This window comes from Squalius cephalus (assembly GCF_949319135.1).
Source record: "Squalius cephalus genome assembly, chromosome: 14".
In the NCBI taxonomy this organism is placed as follows: domain Eukaryota; kingdom Metazoa; phylum Chordata; class Actinopteri; order Cypriniformes; family Leuciscidae; genus Squalius; species Squalius cephalus.
In genome coordinates, this window is record NC_137135.1 from 10,075,836 (window position 1) to 10,100,306 (window position 24,471).

Here is a 24,471-nt window from a genome sequence, read left to right on the forward strand (position 1 = left end):
AACAACATGTGGACTGTGTGGTGTGATAGGACATATTATCACTCTGTAAATCATTCATATTTGAACACATCAGACTTCCTGCTGATGTACTGGATGTGATGAGGGAATCAGAGAGCCTTCCCTCAAAGACACGAGAGACAAGAGACACGTGCCTCGCTTGACCACTTGTCATTGACCAAGTAAAATGCATCTTAATAGCTGATGTAAACATTCTTCATCAAATGCAGCAAATAGTCTGACAGTGCAGTGGTAGTGTTTGAAGAAGTAATTTCCTCTAATTAAATCAAGCCAATTAAGAGGACAATTAGAGACAGCTGGTTAAACACAGCCAGGCCTGATTGCCAGTCTTGTTCTTTATTCAGTGCTTCTCAGTTTTTAAATGCCCTTTCCATGCATTCATTATTTGTGTTTTAACAAGGCCTCTTGGGATGAATGAAAGATTACAAGGATGAAATTCGAGGACAGAGGATCTCAAGTGAAACATGTTAAATGTAATATACCATACTCACTGAAATGTCATTTCAAAGCGCCAACAGTTGCACTGAAGACATCTGCCATTATCAGTCCCTCCAGTTTTTCGCGATTCCGCAATTGCTGAATACAATGCAAAATCAACAAAATGTCGCATTTTTTTGCGATCCTACATAATTCCTAATTTTACCGCAAAATAATCACAAAAATTAAAAAGACCTCACAAAAATGTTTTATTATAATCACCCAATTGAAATATCTCTAGTTTAATTAAAGTTTCAATGCATTTTTACGTGGATACAGATGTTGCGGGAAAAGGGGAAACTCATTTTCCTCGATTTTCTGAAGCCTATAATGTAAAACGCATTTTGCAGCTGCACAGCTAGCACAGTGAGTGTCTGGCTCACTCATTGGCTGTGCTGCGGCAAAATGCGTTTTGCCAAAAGTTGTTATCAGAGGACAAAATGCACATCCATTGGCGCGGGCGCCTCTGACGTGTGCGCCAATGAGCTAGCATCACGCCATTACACCTCAGAGCCCGCCAAGGGGGCACGGCCTTAGCCTATATTATTCTTTTACTGTCTATGATATTAGTCCCCAAAAAACGCCATTTTAGCAGGTTTAACGACTGAAGCGACAACTTGCCAGGTTACTATAGTGCGGCCGGCTATGCAATACCAGAGCCCGTCTACGGAGAGCCTGCCCACTCCCTATTAAGTCCTATTGTACCGAATTTTGGTTGTAGTTACACCAGAGTTCCACTGGGGGCGATCGCCCATGAGTGCAAAATGAATAGGAGTCTATGGGGTTAGACGGCTAAATTTGTCTCTTTCACCCGATTGCCGTTGAGAAATCTCAGATTTGATTGTAGGTTTTGCAAGTTCAACATGGGTTATAGGTCGAAAGTTGAATGAACGAGTACTTATGTCCTTTCGATTTCTTACAAGTTGAGTTGTTGTTGCCCATAACACGCTAGCATTCTGCTAATGAACGCTGATTGGACAGTGAAGGACTGATTACGACCAGAGATACCGCTTGATGGCATCGTGGCATCCGAAGCAGGACCAGAAAAAAACAAACCAAAAACTCGTCTAGCACGTGTATTTACCTGTGTCAGCTGTGTTGTCGATGCCTCGAGAGAAAAGAAAGTGCAGAGCGCAAAAGCACCAAAGTGACTGAAGGATTGCCGTAAAGCAGTATCTCTGGTTGTACGATGTGTATGGCGTCATTGACACTTTAAAAGACTTTTTAAAGCAAATAAGTGACTCTAAAAAATCTAACACCCAGCAATGTGTAATTTCTTTGCATCTCCTTTCGAATACAACATTCAAATTACTAGACAAAAAATTATATCCTGAGAAAAGTGGATTTTGATGGATATAGCGCCATAGACCTCCATTCATTCTGCACTCGTCCTGTGAGCGCCCTCATATGGAATCAGAGTGGAACTGCAACCAGTTCAGAAGCCGGAAGTGTACTGAGAGTGAAACTTCTCGCCTTATTAGACATTCTCTGGCAATACTCGTTCCCTACTCTCAGGGAACTGAGGTTACCATAGTAACCGAGTAGTTCCCTTTCGAATGGTCACTTCGTATTGCGTTGCTATACGCAGTGGGGACACCATGCAAAACGCCGCACTAACTGGTTGCCTTCTGCAGCTCAGGACCCCTCAACTCAGGATTTACACAAAGTTCTACAGTATAAATTACTACACCTGTTGTTAATATTTACATAGGTCAGGTAGAAAAATTGCCCTTTAGGTTGTTTAATTTGATGAGAATTTGATTAGACCAAAATAAATAAGCTTTATGCATTTTGTTTGTGATTTGTGTCATGTATATTGTGCATCTGACATAATACTATTATGGTAAATGTGATGTCCTAATTATAAAATATAAAAATCGCAAAAATTTTTCACAAATTTCTGGAAATTACCACCACAAAATCAGTCATTTTGATCGCAAAAATCACAAAAAAATCGTGAAATCCTGGAGGGACTGCATTATGTTGTTTTGTTAATCTAGACATTCTTAATAAATCTTAATAAAGCAAGAAATACTTTGAGTCTCCAAGTGGCTTGATGAGGGTTGATTGATTACCCTGTTTAGATGATATTAAGATGTGTTTTGGTCATTTAGATCACAAGTAGATGAGGGAGACACATACTTGTTTACACCTAGTATTTTAATCCGTCTCTTTTGTACACTTTCAACCACTTCTATCCTGATTTCTCTGAGGAGTGGGTCTATGGGCGGGTAAATGTATGTGTTTTTTCAGATCGTTTGATTTAATGGACAAAATAAGCTCTCACAATTTACATATGAATGCACTCGGAGATGATGGAAAAACAAACGGAGAGCAGCAGCTTTTGTTTCTGCTCTGACAGCCGCAAGACCATGCGAATGCTGTGAGTATTCACCTGCGTATTCCTGCTTCTAGCTCCTCTGTTGTTCCTTGCCTCCTTGCAGTGCATTTAGATAAAATGGCTTTCATGACCTATTTGGTTGCAAAAACGGTAGTCTGCTGCCTGAGGGTGCAACTGTAGTTGTTGTGTACCTATCATCCCTCTGATAACAACTTTTGGATATAGGATTTGGAAAAAAAAGTGTTTAATTAAATCCCTATGTTGTACATATTAAAGCCAGCCTTCAAGCACTTCAGAAACTAATGAGGGTGAAGTGCCAAAATAACCTGTGCCTTTATACCCCATAATAGTTCAATAGTTAATTTCTATCTTGACCTGAAATATGAGGAAACATTCTACTATGGACCAATACATCATGTACAATTTATTTATTTATCTAACATACAACAAAACTATTTGTGCATTACCTGATTGTATTTATAATTATTGTTTTTTATTTTTTATTTATCTGAAATAATAAAGAAATAAAGTTTAGTAAACCCAATAGAAACATAAAATAATAATAGTAGGGGAATGGTTTGCTAAAATAATGTAAAATAGAAGGAATTAGGACACACTGATTGTGAATGCAGCTGATGGCATTTATGTTCAAATTATTCAGTTATGTTTATCAGTCAACTCAGAGGCTACAATCAATGTACATCACTGACATTTAAATCTCCTCAATACAACATCACAAGAAACATGAGCTTTACCCCTGAATATATAAACTGGATGAAATTGACAGGCAAATTACTAGATTTGCTTTAGATTTCAAGATTACTAAAGGACTTAAATGTTCCTAAACATGAGGAAGTGATAGACCCGCAAACTGAGCTATTTAAGATAAGAGGGCCACAAATGTCACTCTCTCATCTATTCATTTAAATGATGCATACTTTAGGCCTTATGTCTCTTGTTAATTTGCCTATAGGGACAATGGATGAAAATTACTTGCATAGCTAAAAGTGACACATTTATATTAAAGTACTTTAATGAAGTGATTAGTTAATTAAGCCAGTGAACTCTGGTATATTCTTAGACCCGCACATACAATGATGGATTGACAGAATGACAGATTGGTGTTAATACTCACTAATATAGTACATGATAATAGAAACCTAATTTTTTTGTCCAAAGGTATATGGGAAATTGTCATGAGTCACGTGGTGTGACATCTAAAGTCTTCATCTTAAGTTTTAACCATGTCTTTTTAAGCCATTCATTCATAATTAATTTGAATGAGCTCATTCTGATTCTGAAAGCATTGAAGGAGATCCCCTAATAACTTCACTAGGTCACTACAGTGGACACAGCTAGTCAAAAAGCATGTTCTTGCATTTGCATGTGTTTTGATGGCATAGTTGCACATCAACCTCTACAGTGGATCCTGGTGCATCATCCTATTCATTGCCAACAAATGGCAAGCCATTGTGCCAGTCAGAAATGCCAAGTTGCTCCGGAATATCCACCCATTCCTTCTATCCTAGGAGACTCTTGCAGGTAAAAAAAAAAATGTTGTAGCATCAAGCAATATCTAATGAGTCATACCACAGTTACATTTTCTAAGTTTTGATTTTAGAATGGAAGAACATTCTGATTAATCATAACCAGCTGTTTATTATCATGTTAATTATTGTAACTTTTGCCCCAAAAGCAGGTGCGCCTTTTACCCCAAATACCATACTTTTACATATTCTTCCATTATTGAAAAACTGTTCCTTAATTACCTTGAACAAAACTGAAAATCATTAACAAGATCTTTGTCTCAAAATATAGACAATAATTTGAGCATTCTAATTTGCTACTTAAATCTAATTTTTTTAAAAAAATATTAAATATTAGATCAAATTAGCACAGAATGAACTTTGCGCTGCTGTCCGCGATCACATCAAGGATCAGACAAATTTCCATGAACATCTTGAAAAGCAGATGTTTTGGATAGTGCTGCGGCAAGTTTTTGTGCCGCATGTGTGTATGTATATGTATGTACTTCACTGTAAATAGAAAAGCCTGACAATATCCCTGCTAAATACCTTTAAGTATTGTGGTATTCCGCCATGTTTCACTGAAACTCATAAAGATCAGAGCTTAAAGAAAATCCTGAGCTTCCCAGTCATATTTACGACATTGTGGTGCCGTTCATGTGCGTTCAGCTCGACATGACTTGAACGCACCAATATTTACATAGTTAACTACTTGGCACAAGCTGATTGGTTCATGTTGCATCTGCAGCAAATGATCTTGCTGCTCAACATTTAAATGGCTGGTTACCATTCAATATAGCAGTTTGCAGCACGCTTTCAGAGTTTGTCTAAAAGTCAATAGCCCATCTTGATCGTGAACACTTCTTGCACCATGTTATACTGTCTTGCACTAGAGATATGAGTAATTGTTAAGCAGCAGCGTTTACTTTATCGCGTCTACAGAAGCAGCAAGTGCTTCAATGTATTTCATGTGAGAATACAGCGTCAAAGATCACGGTTAAAGTGAATTGTATGTAAGAATGATAACTAGTGGTCGAAATAGGTACTGCAGTCCAATTCAAAATATCGGAGATCGTCGTTTCTCCCGCCACCTGCTCCTCAGACTGGACGCCGCTCACACGGGTTGCCAGTTTGAGCACACGCAACAGGAACGAGCGCAATGGACAATGAAAATTGCAGTATCATGTGCAGAATCACAGACCAAAACAATAACAAACATTCCAGCCTGGAAACGCACATTTTAAAGTAAAATAACTGGCTATAGAAGTGTTTTTCAGAGAAAAGAGTATGTGAACTCAGCATGTTTCCTAAATATCTGCAAACATATTATGGTATTTTTATGCTTTAGTAGAGTGAAAAAGTTACATACAGCCCCTTTAAACTTGAAATTAGAATTTGCTTATGTTTTCGGTTATTCAACAGGTCCTACTGCTAATTCTAATTCTAAACCTAATTCTAAGTACTTTGGTGTAGCTGTAGCAACAGTATGCCCTAAGCAAGGCAATTCAGATTGCATGTTAGCGAATATTATTTATAGCAGCATGTATAGAAAAATTATAATGTTTGCAAATAACAGCAGCGGCAGCAGACAATGTATATATCGAATTGAAATTTGATTCAAAATCGAGAATCTAACAGCAGAGAAATGAACAGCAGCTACTGTTAGCCCCAATCAAGCGGGAGTTATTTAGTTTAAATTATACACATCTCATAACTGCGTTAATTTAATCTAGCCCACTGCCGCTCAGCATTCATATTCGCCTCTCACAGTGTATTTTTCATCATTAAAATGAGTGAGCATCAAGTCGACAGATGAAAGGAAGTCTGGTTTCCCAAAAGCATCATAAGCCTAAATTGATTGGGAATCGTTCTACGATCAATTTAAGCTTACGATGCTTTGGGGAAATGCAGCCCTGATCAGTGGTCGATCGTTCGGAGCTAGAGATATATAATACAGGCCATTGCATTTTCAATATTTATTACTTTAGCCTTAGATACAGGACATGTTCATTATCTTTTATAGGATACAGGACATGTTCATTATCTATTTGTTCTAGGGTATTTGTTCGTTACCATATAAAACCGCTTGTGTGTCCACGTTGAACGTGCTTCTTGTATGTAAAAACTAAAGTAGCATACCTGTACACGGAAAGATCGCAAGAAAAGCTTGACGTGCTCGACTAACTAAACTTAAGGCTATTTTCTATTTGTTGCATTTTGATATGAACTGCTGTTGTCAAGTATAAGCTTCATTCATAATGCTCACTCCGTTACGAGCCTGTGCGCTTTCTAAACTGTCTGGTGGCCTTTGAAATGCCATCATGTTATTAATCATTTAGAAAATAGATTTTTGAAATTTGTGAATCGATTCGAAACGGCAGAATATAGAATCACGATTCATATGTTAATCGATTTTTCGCCCACCCCGACTAAGTAGGCTACTTTGTGCAGCAGCAGTAGGTTATGCTTAGCAAATTCAGATCGTAATATACGTGAATGTCACGTATATTACATGTCAGCAGCAGCACACATAGCAAATTCGTACTGTAACACTGCACATATTATTAACAGCAACAGCACATATTGTACATTCAATATTGCATGTAGTGAATATTATTAAAGGCAGCAGTGGCAGAAGCAATCAATCAATGTAGTTGCGTGAAGGTACAGTACAGTGAAAAAGCATTGCTGCCAGTGAACTCATTACACAGTGTCTGCACTGAAGTACCACGCCATGGACGCCACAAACGATCTTGCAAATTAATTTAGCTGCAAATGAATGCACTGCAAATGAATGCACTGCATTTCCTATGGTTGCGTTGGATATTAATTGTTCAAAATTATATAAACCTCAGCAGCATGCATAGTAAATTCAGATGATAATGTAGCGAATAATATTAACATCATTAGCATGCAAAGCAGACATTGGCTGTGAATAAAGTACTGTAGCATCTTGGTATGAGTCATGCATTTGGCTAATACATATTATTACAAAATATGTGAAATATAATTAATGTTACCATAATGTTAACTCTTTACAGTAGAAAGCAGGAGTGTGTTGTGTTCTAAACTCATTTCATTCATTTGAAAGTGTATTATCAAAGAAGAAGAACTAAGTTCTCATTCATTCAACATTCAACTTTTGCTTTGATGGGCTGCAAAATGTAAAATTGAAAGCCATGTATGAATTTATTCTGCAAAGCATTTTATTATGACCTGAATTATAAGCATTGCTGGAACCTGTTTAGAGAAGCTTGAGACCTCCGTTTTTCATCTTGGCCTTTCAATTCTGCAATTAACTCTATACTGTCAGCACTCTATAAATCTGTGATCTCTCTTCACTCCTGCTGAAAACAGCGACTGTGCTAAGATGGTCTGAGGTTATTGTACTCTGAATCCTCCCTTTACCGAACAGTTCAACAACACATTGAGTACTGATCCATTCTTCTAACCATCTAGTGACACTGTGGAAATATGTGAAGTATGTCATGATAGTACGCATGCATCGAATTTGTCCATCCGAGTATTCGTTAAAAGGCTAGATCATGATCAAAAATCCTTCAATCACTCCTAACATGGATGCCATAAAAAACACTGTGGACACAAAATAAAACGTGGCGCTTTTCTAAGCGGGTAAAAGGATAACTATAATGTATGGCGGAATAGCACTTGAAGTTGGGAGCACTTCGACTCGGCGCAGTAAAAAGTCACTCCTGAAAAATCCTCTCCCCCTCTCCCTCTCACTTCTGACATTAGAACTAGAGTCCTGCACGGGTTCGGGTACCCGCGGGTAATTTTGCTCAAACGGGTGAAAAATATCCAACCGTGTCGGATACGGGTGCCCGTCGGGTCGGACACGGGGGAAACACGGGTCTAAACACGGGTTTAAAACAATCACATGCAAACGTAAAAATATATGCATATTTTTAGGAACACATCTACAAAAATATGCCTGTATTTCAAGTTGATAAAATAATTTAAAATCCACATCAGTTTATTTGTGCCGACGCGCCACGCCCTCCCAGGAATCTATAACGTTACCTAGGCTACTTTCACTTTTAAAAATGCATCATAACCGCGCGCACGTGCGCGATCTGCTTGCAGTCATTGAGATGGATGCTGAGGAGTTGAAGAAAAGAATAACTAGTGGAGATTGTAAAGTTGTCTACAATACGTCATAAAAAATCAAATCCACTATGTGGGAGAAATTTGGAGTTATCTGAAGAAAGTATTGTGAAAGGCTTATTTGCTACATGCATTTTCGTGTTGGATAGCCACAAATGTGGAACTTCATCGCCGAGGAAGCACGCAGAAACTGTGGTAACAAAGCAGTTCTATCGAACAGTATTTTTCAAATTTAACACTGTTAAGTATGTGTGGTGTGCAGGGCGTGTTTGAACCCAAAATTATCAGATGTAGGCTAGACGAAATTGCGTGGCATATAGTGTTGTAGCCGCGTCTGTTCGATTGGTAAAATGTTAAGGCTACTCAGTTTTGTGGTAACGTTTGCCATGTTCTTCATGTACCGGCCTTTTGACAGCTTCGGCTGAAGTTGTCCTTGTGTTAATTGTCGTGTAATAACTTCTGTAAGACCTGGCAATAAACATTTTTGTAATTGTGTCTATAATGTGATTGGCTAAACTGATTTTATTTCGGGTGTGGGTCGGGTATCGGTTCTGTTTTAAGCGGGTTCGGGTCGGGTGCGGATTTTAATTAGTGCTGCTGTCGGAAAACGGGTCGGATGCGGTTTGAAGCACTGCGGGTACGGGCGGGTGCGGACTTACAAAATCGGACCCGTGCGCAGGACTCTGATGCAGAACCAACGTGACTTTTTACTGCGCCGAGTCGAAGTGCTCCCAAGTGCTATTCCGCCATATATTATAGTTATCCTTTTTACCCACTTAGAAAAGCGCCACGTTTTATTTTGTGTCACCATACTTGGTTGTGTAACTACTCGTGTAACTGTATTTAAATAGGGAAAACATGGAGGTGTTTGGTCGCTTATAGCTTCATCTCTGTTTGGACCCTAATGAATGAACTGGGCTAAGCTAAGTGCTATCAAAGTGTCGCCGCGCGCCAGAGCGATTGAGTGCACGCACTGAGACGAGAGAGGTACGTATCAACTCGTCTTAGTTAAGCGAATAGCATAGTTTAATATGAAAAAACGGTGAAGTATCCCTTTAAGACATAACCGACTATGTTTCACAAGGATACTTGCCTATATGGGCATTTTGAAATAATTTTGTCTGAATTTATCTATTTAAGACATGAAGGAGAACTCGACTTAAGTCTGAGAAACAGTTCAGACAGGAACACAACCAGTCTGAGGCAGATTTCAAGGCGCACGCTTCAGGATGTTTGCGCACAGAAAACGTCATGTGATTACTGTACCGCCTTCCTGTAATAATGTAGAGAACCACTCGTCATACATAAATCATGTAACAGTTCACGCACGATTTAGTTTTAAAATGATGCATGTGTGCTGAGTGAACGATCAGCAATCAGAACACAAGAATGCAACAGAAGAGCTCTCTCTCTCTCTCTCTCTCTCTCTCTCTCTCTCTCTCTCTCTCTCTCTCTCTCTCTCTCTCTCTCTCTCTCTCTCTCTCTCTCTCTCTCTACTGTTAGTTAACGTTAGGAATATGTGCCTCGTTTTACCTTCTTTGCTATTGACATATCCTGCTATTGACATATCCGTTTTGCATTTTTACTGCAGGACCGACGGCCCTCCAGGAGCAGGATTGGACACCCCTGCTCTATGTTCTTTTTGATTCTAACTGGAAACATTATTTCTAAGAGTGTAGCTAGGGCCGGATTTATGCATAGCCATTCTAGGCACATGCCTGTACTCGCACGTCCAGGGGGGCCCAATTATAATGACAAGAAATAATATTTTTAAAATGATTATTATTTCACTCTAATGGTAAAACAATGTAAGACTAATACAAAATCTAAATTAACAAAATGTAAAATATCGGACTGAAACCTTGTATCTATACATTTCTTAATTTTCCCCCCATAAATCATTACTATTGGTCACTCTTTACGCCTGTCTGTGGGTTTTTACAAATATTTAACCTATGAAATGTATTAAAAAGAGCTTGTGACTAAACCTCGTATCTCCATTGGATCCTCAAATGGTCGGTTAAACCTCATATTAACTCCATCCCTCTTTCTATCCTGAATGAAGTGCCGCACGCAGTTTAGTCCATCTCTGCTTGTTTGCAAGGGTAAAAAAAGAACAAAGAACTGCTTGTTTGAATAAGTACATAGTTTTCTTTACTCTAGAAACTCCCTCTATATAAAGGCTAATGTTTTATGTATTTGAGGAGCAGAGACGTCTGTTTTAGTTTAGCATTTGTCGTCGAATCATAGTCAATACTGTCTTAAATAAACTGTGTGTAGCACATCATCGTTTATTACATGAGATTTTGGACAAATTACAGAAAAACTGAGTGCCCACATAGCTACAGTAAACTTGATAACCTGTAAGTTGATGAAAACGTAATGCGATGGATGCACTTACTGCCTTAGGTGCATGCGCTTTAATGGCAGAAAAAAACGAATGCGTATGTACTACATTTACTGGTCAAAAACTCAATTTGAACTTGATTTTGGTGGAATGTTAATAATGTAATGACACATGCAAGTGTGTCACCATATAAAGCCACAATATCAACTTTGATAACACAGGGTTTATTATGAAAAAAATACAATATATTTCCTGAAATGTAGCGATTTTGGACCGCCTGACAGCGATGATATATGTTTAATGTAAGCTTGGAAGGGGCCCAAAAATTTTATTTTGCCTATACAATATAAGGTACATCCAGCCCTGAGTGTAGCTTTAATAACCACAGAAACAAGTGTAGGTGAGCAGTTGCAGATGGCCCAGTTCTCCATTAGTGTGAAATGAAGACACACTGTCGATATTAAAAAATAATTTCTCCCAGATATACATGTACCTTGTCCATCCGTTTTGGTGCTATCATTGATGCAGTGAGTGTAGCAGTAATACTGGACAACAGCATGCTGGCTTTCTCAGTCAACAATCAATATAGTCCCATTCAATACAGTTTAAGCCATTACACTGTGGCAGTTAATAAACACTACAAAACACAATAATGCAATCAGTGCTAATAAACACAATCAGTTGGTGCGCACAAAGATAAATCTTAGCTAGCTTTAATCTGTAGATGCACAAGCAGGTCGCCTGCAAAGTTTTGTTTGTAGTGAGAGACATAAATACATATTGTCATACATGAATTGAGAAACATATATACATGAATAAAAAACATACTGTATAAAAACAGGAATCTTTTAAAGGCACAATATGTAAGATTTTTGGATTAAAATATCCCAAAACCACTAAAACAATTTTATAAATTTTGTTGACTTGTTTCAATCAGTTTTAACCAGTGTAAAGGCCCGTGTCATTGTGTCGTCTGTCAAACAGAAACGTAAAAAAAAGTCCCAGGCTCTCGGCCCTGCCCTGCTTCATACCTCAGTAATGCTATAAAACTTTAATACATTAGCTTACCCATGAACATCATTTCTGCCTGAGTCCCGTCGGATGTTTCCATCGGCTGTGGAGGTGAAGACAACATCAAGTTGATACTCCTTTGTTATTGCTTTGAACAAGCGACCGTAACAGCGAAACAGCGAATACTGTGCCTTCAACGCTTTAAATTTATAACGTGACATAAAATATAAAAGTTCCATCTAGCACCAACATAAATCTTTTGATACTTTAAATTTATAAACAGTGTACAAATTTTGTTTCTCTATTCATCGTTCAGAATGAACTATGGGGTGAAAATGATGTGCTTATCAATGTAAAACAATTCAACCAATCTAAACTTTAAAGCTTAATTATATCTTACATTTTTAACTGCATCTGTTTAAGTCATACCATATTCATACCACATTTATAATTGCTAGTTGTTTCAAGTCCAATTTCAACTTGTTTCATAAACAGTCAGTCTCTTTCTGCTAATTGAAAAACACCCCCTTTGCATATAAAATGGCCCTCTTTGCACTCTTAATTAACAGACCTTTTTTCTGTATTACATCGTGACAGCTAAAAAAAATAAAAAATAAATAAATAAAATCGCAATCGAAGATGTGGTGAACTGTGCTGGCCAGACTGTTCAGGGAATGATGATCAGGGATGTTGTTAAAAATAGACTTTTGTCTTTGGTTTCTAATATTCTAAGATTTTCCAGGCTATGCAGAGTGGCAACTTTCACAAATTTGTCCATGACTGGACCGGTGAAGCCTCATTACCGCTCAAATAGTAGCCTAATGCCCTTATTAGCAGCATAAAGGGAGGATTTCAAATGGCTGTTCTGCAGTCGCTGCTGGATTGTGTTAGTTGCACACAGGAAGAATCTTTGCCTCTCCTTGCAATGCAATCAGGTTTGGTCAGCAGTTTTCAGTTACGAAAGACCCTATTTCCATTGTCCACTCTCAATGTCATCTGGGACAGGAGAAGATGTGTTCACCCTGGCCTCTCTGCAGCCTCAGGCCTCAAATAACTCCATTGATCCATGTCACAGAAGATGCAATCACTCAACATTATTGATGAGTCAGCAGCACACATGCATTTCAGTATTACTAGTAATAGTAGTAACATCTACACCCGCACTGGCCCAGAAATAATTCCATTTGTGTTGATTTCTGGATTGTTTCAGAGCGTTTTATATTCATGTTATTGAGATAATGTAATGTGAAATTTTGTTCTGTATGTATGAACAGCCCTTGCTCATGGTGGCAACATCCTTGTTCGAGGGAATTCCTGTGAAAAAAACAAAAACAAAATCATTGAGGGAAGATTGCTTTACATGTTTGAATGATATGCATATATAAATGTTTAATGAGACATTTCCTGCGTGTGGGAGATGCAGTTTGTTTCATCTCAGCACAGCGTTCTCTTAATGAATATGGCTTTGGTTTATATTTGCATGCAGATGTATTTTCATTTTTCAGATCCTCTGTATTTTTCATCATTAATTGATTCCCTTTGAACATTTTGACATGAGTTATCAGATTCTTTAATAACATAATAGCACAACACAACTCTCAATTAATTCAGCTGGGTGTCATTATGGGATAAAGGAAAAAGACAAGAATGGAGCAGTGGGGTTGTTAATAATTATTAAACTCTTCCTATCTAATGTACAAGTAATTGCTACTGTGGCCAAGCCCTGTGCTTCTGATATCGCACAGACAAAAAGAAAATCAGTGTAGTAGGCAGATTCAAAAAATGTGTGGAAAAAGCTAGAGATTTCTAGAATCTGAGCTTTATGTTCACATTCGTGTCATTTAATGTTTCCAACTGTACAGAAGCCCAGAGGACATGCATTGTTATTTTACACCATGTTCAAACGAACTATGGTGAAGAACGTCTGATAAGAAATGGTCATGATTCACGAATAAAAGGACGCAAAAAAAAAAAAGAAAAGAAACATCCTCAAAGAGGGGGTCTACTAAAAATGAATGTGTAAAATGTGTGTAACATTTTGTGTAATGTGTAAAGAACTTTTTGAATAAATATTAAATATTATTATTTTAATATGTTCCTTGAAGTATAATGTTATAAGGGTCTGATTCAAATGTCTACTACAGTGTGATGTCACAATATGGATGAAGTAGAAAAAGAGTAATTTTGCCAGCTTGATTTTCAACAAATGCTCAGAGATGAGGAATATTGAACTCTAAAATGTACATTATTTTCATACTACAGTGACCTCTTATATGTTAAATGATTCTTCATGTCATGACCAATTTAATGGTTTGTCTTCACAGAAACTCAACGTACTGTATGAAGGTGTCCATGTCACTGACGGTTGAGGAGAGTGAAGAGGGACTCTGCTTTAGCAGTCGAATACGGTACCAGGAGAGGGCCGAGATCACCAAGAGCAAAATGATTACCTGCCCTGACATTGATGACTATCTCGCCCCCTACAAGCAGCCTATCATGACCTGGAACAAGGTACAGAGTTAGAACTCGCACAGCATGAGGTGACCATGATTTTTCCAGCTAGGAAAATAAATGTTTTGTTTCTGTCTCTACCCCTGAAATAGAGCTGCACGATTAAAACATTGTTACACCACCAGGTGTACATACAAAAAGAAATAAAAAGTGTATAAATGTATCGTTTATTCAAGTGATTCGTTCAAAAATTCATCCAATAATGCAACAAGTTAAGTATTTATGAGTGAGTCATTGAATCATTAATTCAAACCGTTTTTTATAAATAATTCATTCAGATGAATTAAACATTTTAGATAGACTACAGTAATTAACATTCTGTCAGAACCACTAGTAAATTACATGCTATGTTGTTTAGTCGTCTGTTCAGAATCATGGGAGAATTGTGATCTCTGTTTGAAAATCTCAATTTATCCAGAATCGTGCAGCTCTTCCCTGAAATCAAAGGGAAATGATTGGATGATAACAATGCTGTTGAAGCCCCAAACCTTAAAACCAGTGCTTCTCAAACCTGTCGTGAGACACACCCACGACTGCACATTTTGTATGTCTCCCTCATCTAACACACCTGGTTCAACTCATCAGCTCATTAATATGGAGTACAAGATTTTGGGCGTTTCTCAATACCAAGTACACAAACTTCGGTCTTACGTCCTTGATAGTTTCGACTTGCCGAGTTTGACGTGTCTGTGTGTACTCACCGTTCTCCATTCCTCTCATCATCACTCTGCTACCAGCTTTCATTCCCTGCCTGTTTAGTGAACTTTGTTAATAAAGCATTTGGATTTATTTGATACACTTACCAGTCTGTTGAGTGTGTGTTACACTGACAATATGCATATGTACTCTGATTATCTTCACTGTAGAAGAATGAAATATGACATGAAACACAACCCTATATCTTTTTGATAAATGTCAGTTCAATGATCAATAATAACCATTATAAAAGTATAAGTAAAAGGTATAAGAAGCTATACAAGAAATAAAGCAAAAAATGCAGCCGAACGTACAAAGTCAGCACTCTAGTAGGCTACAATGGTAAAGGTAAATAGCCTAAATATATAAAGTTATGAAACTTCCATTTGCCCTCAGCCAAAACGATTTGCCAGGGAACAAATTATAGATTACTGAGATCAAAGATCGCCAGTTAGATATACACAAGACGAATTCTATCTTGTATATCGTGTTTAACCACTACAGAGACATAGCGGCAAACGTCAGAAGGACTAGCTGAGGTAAGGCTGTTCCAGATGGGGTTAATGAGTGCTTAGTGATCGACTGGATCTCACAACTCTGAAAACATCAGATCAAATTTTCAACTAGGCGCTAACTTTATAAATGAGCCACAGATTTGAGCTTTAAACAACTACTTTCTTGCCAGGAAAACTCTTAAAATGACATTTCATGACAATAACAGTAGTGTTTTTAAATTCCACGTGTTTTCTCCTCTGCTATTGATGCTTGCTGGTTAGTGCGAGATGCATTCTGGGATACCTGGCTGTCTCAAGTCCGCACAAGTCACCTCTCAATACATCCTCAATAAAAGGGGCGGATCAAGAACACATCCGGGGATTTAAACTGTACTTGGCTAAATGTGAACTTTGAATTAGAACAGTACTTGGACAGTCCCAAGTCCACAAGAACGCAACTACAGACAAGAACACATATTGAGAAATGGGTGTGAACAATGATGGAGACATACAAAATGTGCAAACCTGTTCAACGACAGGTTTGAGATACACTGCCTTAAACCATCTGATTTCAATAGAAATATTGTTCCAGTGTTCCAATGGGTTTGAAATAAGGTAGTCTGACAGTTGGATAGATGAAGAACTCCACAGATATGTGAAGATTCAGTTATTTTTATTTGTTTCCACAGGAATGTCAGAGGCAAGACTGGAGGAGCTCCATCATCATCAACACCACCAGTCTGTGGATCCCAGAGGTGCAGGAAGATGATGGAGGAAATTACACATGTGAACTTAAATATGGCAGCAGAGTTGTGAGACGGACCACAGAGCTCAAAGTCACAGGTACACTTTCAAACCAATTCAAATATAACACTGTGTTCGGGGCGCATCGAAAGCAAATAGTACCTGTTATAATCAATAGCCGCTTTTTCACCGCCGAGCTAAACCGTTCTTGTTGCTTAACTGCTCCATTTCGTGCTGATCTGGCCCAGCCGATACGGATATGGTTTCATTCTCCACTGTGGGGCTGATAACAAAGCTCTTTGGAATGTAATACAAATGCGTCAGTGCCTTGTTAACACAAGAGTTTACAGACAGTATGAGATGTAAATAGCGACCACATTATGGAGGATGATCGGATATTTCTATTATTAACTTGTTTACTTCGCTCAAATAGCGCGCTTGACCCGACGAAAAGCAGCTATTGATGGCATCTGCACTGGATGCGTCACATAGTGCGGAGCTGCCGACAGTAAACAGGTGCCTGTTCTGTTTCTGCTGCACTACACGTTTGTTTGTCCTACTTCCGTTAAGAGGCCAGATGGATTTGGAACGTCACTTTGGCGTGTCCAGTTCAGACTGCCTCAAGCCATTGTGTTACATGTGTACAGAGAAGGGAAGGGCTGGTTGAAATCATAAGTTATAATTTGCTTGGCTAGATTTACATCTTGCCAAGCTGATACAATGTGGGTAATATCACATTTTAAAAATATACTTAGAAAGTAAGCAATATTTATTAGGGCTGTAACGGTACACAGAAGTGATGGTTCAGTACCTACCTCGGTTTTGGGGTCACGGTTAGATACGAGTTCTGTTCTACAGGAAAAAGCAACAAATCCCCAATGCTAGGTTTCTTTTCATTTATTTTGAACAGACAATATTGCAAATTACAGTTTGTTCCAACTAGCGGCATTTATCCCCCTAGTTGGTACAGTACAGCCTCCTTTTGTGTATTAAGCACGTAGCAGTAAACGATTCACTCTTGCATAGGTAAACATTTTTGTAAAAAGACTTAGAAAACTTGTTCATGCTTTCATCACCAGCAGGGTGGATTATTGTAATGGACTCCTCACTGGCCTTCCCAAAAAGACCATAAGACAGTTGTAGCTCATACAGAACGCTGCTGCCAGAAAATATGAACATATCACACCAGTCCTCAGGTCTTTACACTGGCTCCCAGTTACATTTAGGATTGATTTTAAAGTATTATTACTGGTATATAAATCACTCAATGGCCTTGGACCTCAATACATTGCAGATATGCTTACTAAATATAAACCTAAAAGATCACTCAGATCATTAGGATCAGAAATACAAAGGGTTCACTCTAAGCAAGGTGAGTCTGCTTTTAGCTACTATGCCAGCCGCAGCTGGAACCAGCTTCCAGAGGAAATCAGATGTGCTCCTACAGTAGTCACATTCAAATCCAGACTCGAAGCACATCTGTGCATTTACTGAATGAGTACTGTGCCACTATACGTCCGACTGATTACATTTGATTGATTTGATTGACTGATTGATTTTATTTTGCATCCTCCTTTTTATTCTAAACTGAACTGAAATGGCACTGAGAATTGGGTAACAGAGATGAAACCATGCTGATGGCCTGGGTCTGTGGTGGAGTAGTGAGTTTGACGTGATTAAACTCGAGGTTCTGTGGGGTGCGGACTGGATTGATTCCTTTCCTAGAGCTTCTGAACAAATGGGTTTTTGGGGTGCGGACTGATGGGGCAGTGAACCCGAGGTTACCCCGTGAGTCAGTCCTAGAGCTCCTCCTGTCCGATTTTAGGGGAAAATGAGGGTCCATCGGAGACATCCAATAGATTTCTTAGGCGCCGAAATAACACCACAGACACAGTGTAATCACCATGGGAAAATCTCACTGTAAAATTGGGAGTTGTGAAAAATATGATACACCGGTGTTTTGCCAGATGAAAAGTTTATCTATGTATCATCTTTTTACTCTTTTAATTCGTTTTATAACTGTATCATAAATCTCTTTTAATTTCTTTTATAACTGTTTTAATTTTCCTTGCTTTTATTTTGTGATTATTTTAATCATTTTCTGTAAAGCACTGAATTGCCATAGTGTATGCAATTTGCTATATAAATAAACTTGCCTTGCCTTGCAGGGCTGAAAAACAAAAGGTATTTGGTCACAATCAGCTACAAAACTGAAAAGCATCTTGTGTTGTAAAAGTACAAAATAAATAGAGTTATGAAAATTAAACTAGTGCAGAGATTAGTTTTCTTTGCACACTAGAGTTCATTAACATGCGGTGACAATGGCGGATGCACGAAGTTCAATATTACGCTTATTTAAGAAATCACGTAAATATGAGCGAGAATGAGAAAAAGAGTCTACTTCACCTTTCCACGAGGAGCGGCACCTGCGGCTTCCCATTTCCAGGACACGCATATTTCATCACTGTAAAGTTGTAGTGAGACTTTCACAACACAAATCGGCACAATGCCAAATGATTTTGTCTCATTATAACAGCGGAAACAACCTAAAATACTCAGTAATTTATGGTCATACAGATAAGAGTAAGACATCAAAGACATGTAAAGGGTCTATTTTTATTTGTGTACACTACAATCACAATAAAAAAAAAAAAACATTGTGTTTTTGTAAAATAAACTGAAATGGCTTTCTGCCATCCCGGTTTCCTTTCCGTGAAGTTAGTGAAGCGTGTCACACAAATTAATCAAAACTCAGCGTATAGGCTACTAGCAAGATGTATCCCATCTGAACTCTTGTTTTGGGTGAGGTGCATAGATCGTCTCTTCTTCTTCTGCTCTTTTTCCTGTTTTGGAGGTTAGCAAACAGCATTGCATTACTGCACGCGTCCCCTTCTGGATTGGAGTGTGGATAGCATGTGACTTGCTGTATTCGTTGTCTGACTGTAAGCATTGCACTGAACCGTGACGTCTGTACCGTGACGGTTCGGGACAAATACATACTCTGTATTCAGCACAAACTCTGCTACAATAATATGTGAGCAGCATGTATGTAAAAGTTTGTAGTTTTGAGAAAATGACGTTTATACGTGGTTTGTGAATTAATTTTTAGGTGTATTTTGTTGCCTAGAATTTTTGCTTCAAAACGATGTGAAAATCATCCTGCCCCCACTCATTCACATAAAACAAAATTAATTTAAAATTTGTTAGACATGTTTTGTATCAGGAACGCTTATAAGAGGGTGTAATGATCATGAATAATGATGTGTTTCACACCTGGGAAGACAAAGACATAATGCCATAATGGCCCTATCAGCTAATTGGGACTGAGGGAACTAGAACAAAGAATGTAAGAAGAATAAAATAATGGCTTTTTGAATTTTTGGATTTTATTTACAACACAACACAATCCAAATATACATAACGAAGGACAACAAGGCACATTATTGACTGATCTAAACACAGAGACTTGCACAGTCACACAGCTTTGTGCCATTTCTGAAACAGTTTCTGTTCAACATACCTGTCATTTCCAAGGTATTTGCTTTTTCATTTTACCATGTTCAAGTAGAAGCTTGCTGATGTTGGTATAGCGCTCTCAGAGAAAAACAGTTTGAAGAGACTTGTGTGAATGTTGAAATCAGCAGGACTCATCAGTGGAATCTGGTCCCTGTAAAAACCAACAAAACAACTGAACACGCTGAAATCAGGAGCAACTAAGGCTGCATGACTTGTGAGAAAAAATCTAATTGTGATTTATTTATTTTTTTGTGTGTGATTTCAAATTCAGTAAAAAAAAGAACACCTATACTGTATATATTTACTATATTTGTTGTGCCTACTTGAAGGGCTGCATAAAATAATAATAATAATAATAATAATAATAATAATAATTTTAGTTTACAGAAAACATATTTTGGGGAAAAAAATACAGGCGGCCTATAACTATAAATCATTAGAAATTTTATGTATGTTTAATTCATACAAAAAGCTGGAGGGCGCACTCTTGCAGAAAGTCCAAATATGCCTCACAGATGTTTTGCGACTTATATGACGTTCCAGGATATCCCTATCACTGTAAGCTGAATAAAAAGATGGAAATGCTTAGACTTATTAAATATGAAGACAATAAACTCACAACTGCGACAGTATATTGTTTTTCTGTGTTCTTCAAGCCATCTCGGGTATTTTTCATAAGAATAAAGTACATTTATGATGCAATTCTAATCGATATAGTATTAGAATACTTCAAAATGATATACTGTCTGCCTCATTCTGTGATAAGAAGCCACTTCAGATCCCAATTGGAAATTATTTAAAACACTTGTGAAGTGAGTTTGGAGTAAAAACTTAATTTTTGGTGCGTTTTTGCTTTTCACAGCTGCTTTACTCACAGCTCACAGCGCTTACAGAGACCATTTCCTCTATGAAACATTGTTTGAACAGATATCCATAAACACGGTATTTCACAGTAAACACTGGTCTAAACATTCTAATATTAATCATCTTACAGTGTAAACACTCATATAAATTTTATATCGTGCTGTGTTTTATATTATAGAACATAAAAAGATACTCATGTCGTACATGTATATTTATTTATCACTGAAAGGTTTCCTACCTGCCTATATTTCATATTTCAACATGTTTCCATCGATTTCACATATTTTAGTCTGGCAACAGTTCAACTAGTACAATGTGAAGTTTATGTAGAAAATAACACGTTATGTAAGTGACAATGAATTTCTTACCTCCACTGGATCAGTCGAGTTAAATCCATATTCCTCAAAGCACATCTTCCAAACTCGATGAAAATGGAGGAATCTGATGAAGCTTGATGGTTTGTTTTGAGGTGATGGGGATGTTTACAGGTTTGCGTGCCTTACACGTGGACGATTAGCGTGTCAAAGGCTGCACGGGTCGTGGGTGTGGTCAAATTAAAAATAATGAGCAAGACTTGAGAAACTGAACCTCGCGTAGGTTTCATACGGATTACATAATCAGAATATCTGTTTTCGATATAGTTTATAATGATGTATAACACTTATCTGTATGACAAAAAATATGGAGTAATTTGAGTCTCTTTCGCACTGAAAGCGGGGAAGTTAATTTTTGATGGACAGACGTTCTAATCGAGTCTGTACACTTTTTTTTCAATCCTTTTAATACAACATTCATACTGCTGTGGCTTTATTTTAATTAATTTTTTCCATGCCAGACATTGGCGGTTCTCAAATCTGGTCCTTGAGCTCCACTTTCCTGCAGAGTTTATCTCCAACCTTGATCAAACTCACCTGCCAATAGTTTTCTAGTAATGCTGAAGAACTTGATTAGCTTGTTCAAAAGTGTTTGATTAGAACACTTCGAGGACCAGAGTCAAGAACCCCTGCTGTAGTTGGTCACTTCACATTTGGAAGTCCATTTGGACTAGGGCTGCACGATTATGGACAAATAATAGTGGTTGATTTAATTTCCCTTGATACTGTAATCCTGGTTACTAAAATAAAGAATTTTCATTAATATACTTTTTTTTCTGTAGTGACATCAAATGATCTATCACTACTCTCTGTAGCATATGAATATACTGTATGAAAACAGCAGTACAACAGTAGCAGCTATAGATGACTATGTTCAGCAAGTTCTAAAAGGGATGCCAAAAAATAGTTTCATTGGCAGCCTTGTGCCTCAAGCCACATGCTGGAGGAAACTGACGAGTAGGTTTGTTTAAAATCGAGCCTTTGGTTCAACCCTCCAGGCTTAACTCCCCCTTTTGTACACATATCCAAGCTAAATCCAGCACAGCATAGAGCAAACAATGGACTGCACAGTTTTACACAACACATAGTGATGGAATCATAATAAAATCTGCTTTCACAGCTTGTGTCTAAATAACACAATGTCTTTCGAGTATTCCCAACTCTGGACCTCGAGGTTCACTGTCCTGCAGAGTTTAGCTCCAAATCTGATCATACTCGCCTCCCTGTAGCTTTCTAGTTATCCTGAAGATCCTGATTAGCTTGTTAAGGTGTGTTTGATTAGGATTGGAGATAAACTCTGCAGGATAGTAGATCTCCAGGGCCAGAGTTGAGAACCCCTGCCTGATAGGCTACACAACACTGATCTCATCTCATGTACACTCCCATTGCTATGAATTAATTGCTTGCTTGACAATAAAGTGTTTCATTTCATAGCCCCTTTTAAGAGGAGCATTGTTTTGTTAGAAACAACAATTACATATGTCGCCGTAATTGTTTTTTGATCATACAGTATGCATTGAGTGTGACCATGAAAACCCTATAAAAATTAGCATACCAACTGCACCTTGAACATTTCACTTTGCAATTATTGTCTAACAATGAGTTTATGATGCATTCATGATTGATTATAGCCCAATATATGAAAACATGAAGCGGGTGTTAGATTTTTCATAAACCACTAGACTAGAACACTTGTAGAAGTTCTAAAGTGCTGATCTGAGAACAGTTCACGTGCAGTTGCTCTTACAGAAGGATGCTCAAGATAAACTGCACAATACTGTGACTATGGAACAAAATTTGGTTTTCAAAATGTCAGTTATCATGTGACTATTTGACAAGGGGAAAGAAGTTTGCAAAACAGAAATAACTGGATATGAGCTGTTTGTTTGTGTTAATTCAACAAGATCGTTTCACAATGCTGCTATAAACTAGGATGCTATCTTGTCTGTTGATCACTACACCCATTGTAAATGGTCAAGACTCTTTACATGTCTCAATAATGGGAGATGAGACAGCAGCTTGTCTGAGGACTGGTTTGCTAATAAGCCTTCATCGTACATGAATTGATGGGCTGCAATGAGACCCTCCTTCCTGCTTGTCTTCTTACAAGGCAAGACAGCAGCATAACACATTTATCTCTGTGTCGTCTGACACATATGAAGTTCTCTGATCCCCCGCACACAGCATCATCATCATCACGTGTGGGCAGAGATTGTCACACACCGTTATTGTTTTGCCTAAGTGCCAAAGGCAGATGATTTGTCTCTCTTAGATGCAGAACGGGGTCTAAAACTCAAAAATATATCAAGAGAAAACAAAGTAATTTAGTTAACCCAGCAGATTTGCACTGAAATCTTGCAAGGTTTAGCAAGAGGAGAATTTTGTGAAAAGAGGATCTTTACGAATACTGCATATCTTTCTATAGAATGTTGGTTAATATAGTGACTACAGCTGTCAAGTTCTAAAATGTCAAAATAAAAGTAACTCTCCATAAACTGGCGCTAAAGTCACGTGACTGACACAAATCAGATTTTGTGTGTTGCTATGGTGTTTTTCAGGATGTCGTTGATGCAGTGTTCCAGGCTGGCCCAACCAAAAAGCTGATTTTGAGAGAGTTTGTTAAAATCACTCCATTAATTAAACGAACACTTCACAGTAAGGTTTTATTTGTTCACATTAGTTGATACTATAACATGAAATAATACCTTTACATCATTTACTACTGTTGTATAGTCACCATGAAATCAAAATGGACAATTCTTATTTTTTTACAGAATGTCGCAGTGCTTATTATAAATGATTTATCCTTGCACATAATTAATTTTAAATCATATGCTCTCGCAATCTTTAATCAAAAATGTTAACCTCCCCTCCCCCTCAAATCAACGTCTGTTCTTTTCATGACGTATGTCTCAGCGGAGGGTGGGACTAAATACCCTCCACAACTGACTGCAAACTGGCATTCAGATCTGCCTCCATTTAGTTGGCAACGATCAACTTCCTACAATCCAGTCAATTCCCAAAAGACAAAATCATATCCCGCCCACATTTTTTTCCCTCATTTGAGAATCTGTTTCATTTAGATATACAATCACAATGGGGAAGAAAAGACTATCACAACTTCCGTTTCCTGCTGACTTTAAGGTTAATTTCTACATAGACATATACATTTAAGCATTTCAAGTTCTTTAAATTACCATTAGTTCATGTATTATGAACTACATTGTGATATTAGTGAATGAAACCTTGTAAAATGTTTCTAATTAAATTCAAATATAATATGGACTGAATTTATATCTATTGTAATAGCACTGCATTGAGCATTTCAGGCATGACAGGTGTTGAGCATACAAAACAAACATTGATGGACTATAGAAGACCAATACTGTTAAATGTTTTAATTTTCTGCTAAAAAGCTTCATCAAGA

General features: G+C 37.8%; 1 protein-coding gene across 3 annotated transcripts in view; it reads left to right on the forward strand.

Annotated features, from left to right (window-relative positions):
* Positions 1–24,471, forward strand: part of il1rapl2 (interleukin 1 receptor accessory protein-like 2) — a 579,732-nt gene that overhangs the window by 455,076 nt on the left and 100,185 nt on the right. For all 3 annotated transcript variants that reach the window (XM_079892460.1, XM_079892462.1, XM_079892461.1), the window contains 2 exons: positions 14,170–14,356; positions 16,236–16,389. In XM_079892460.1, coding sequence (XP_079748586.1) covers positions 14,170–14,356; positions 16,236–16,389 — 341 coding nt within the window. The remainder of the gene's footprint in view (positions 1–14,169; positions 14,357–16,235; positions 16,390–24,471) is intronic.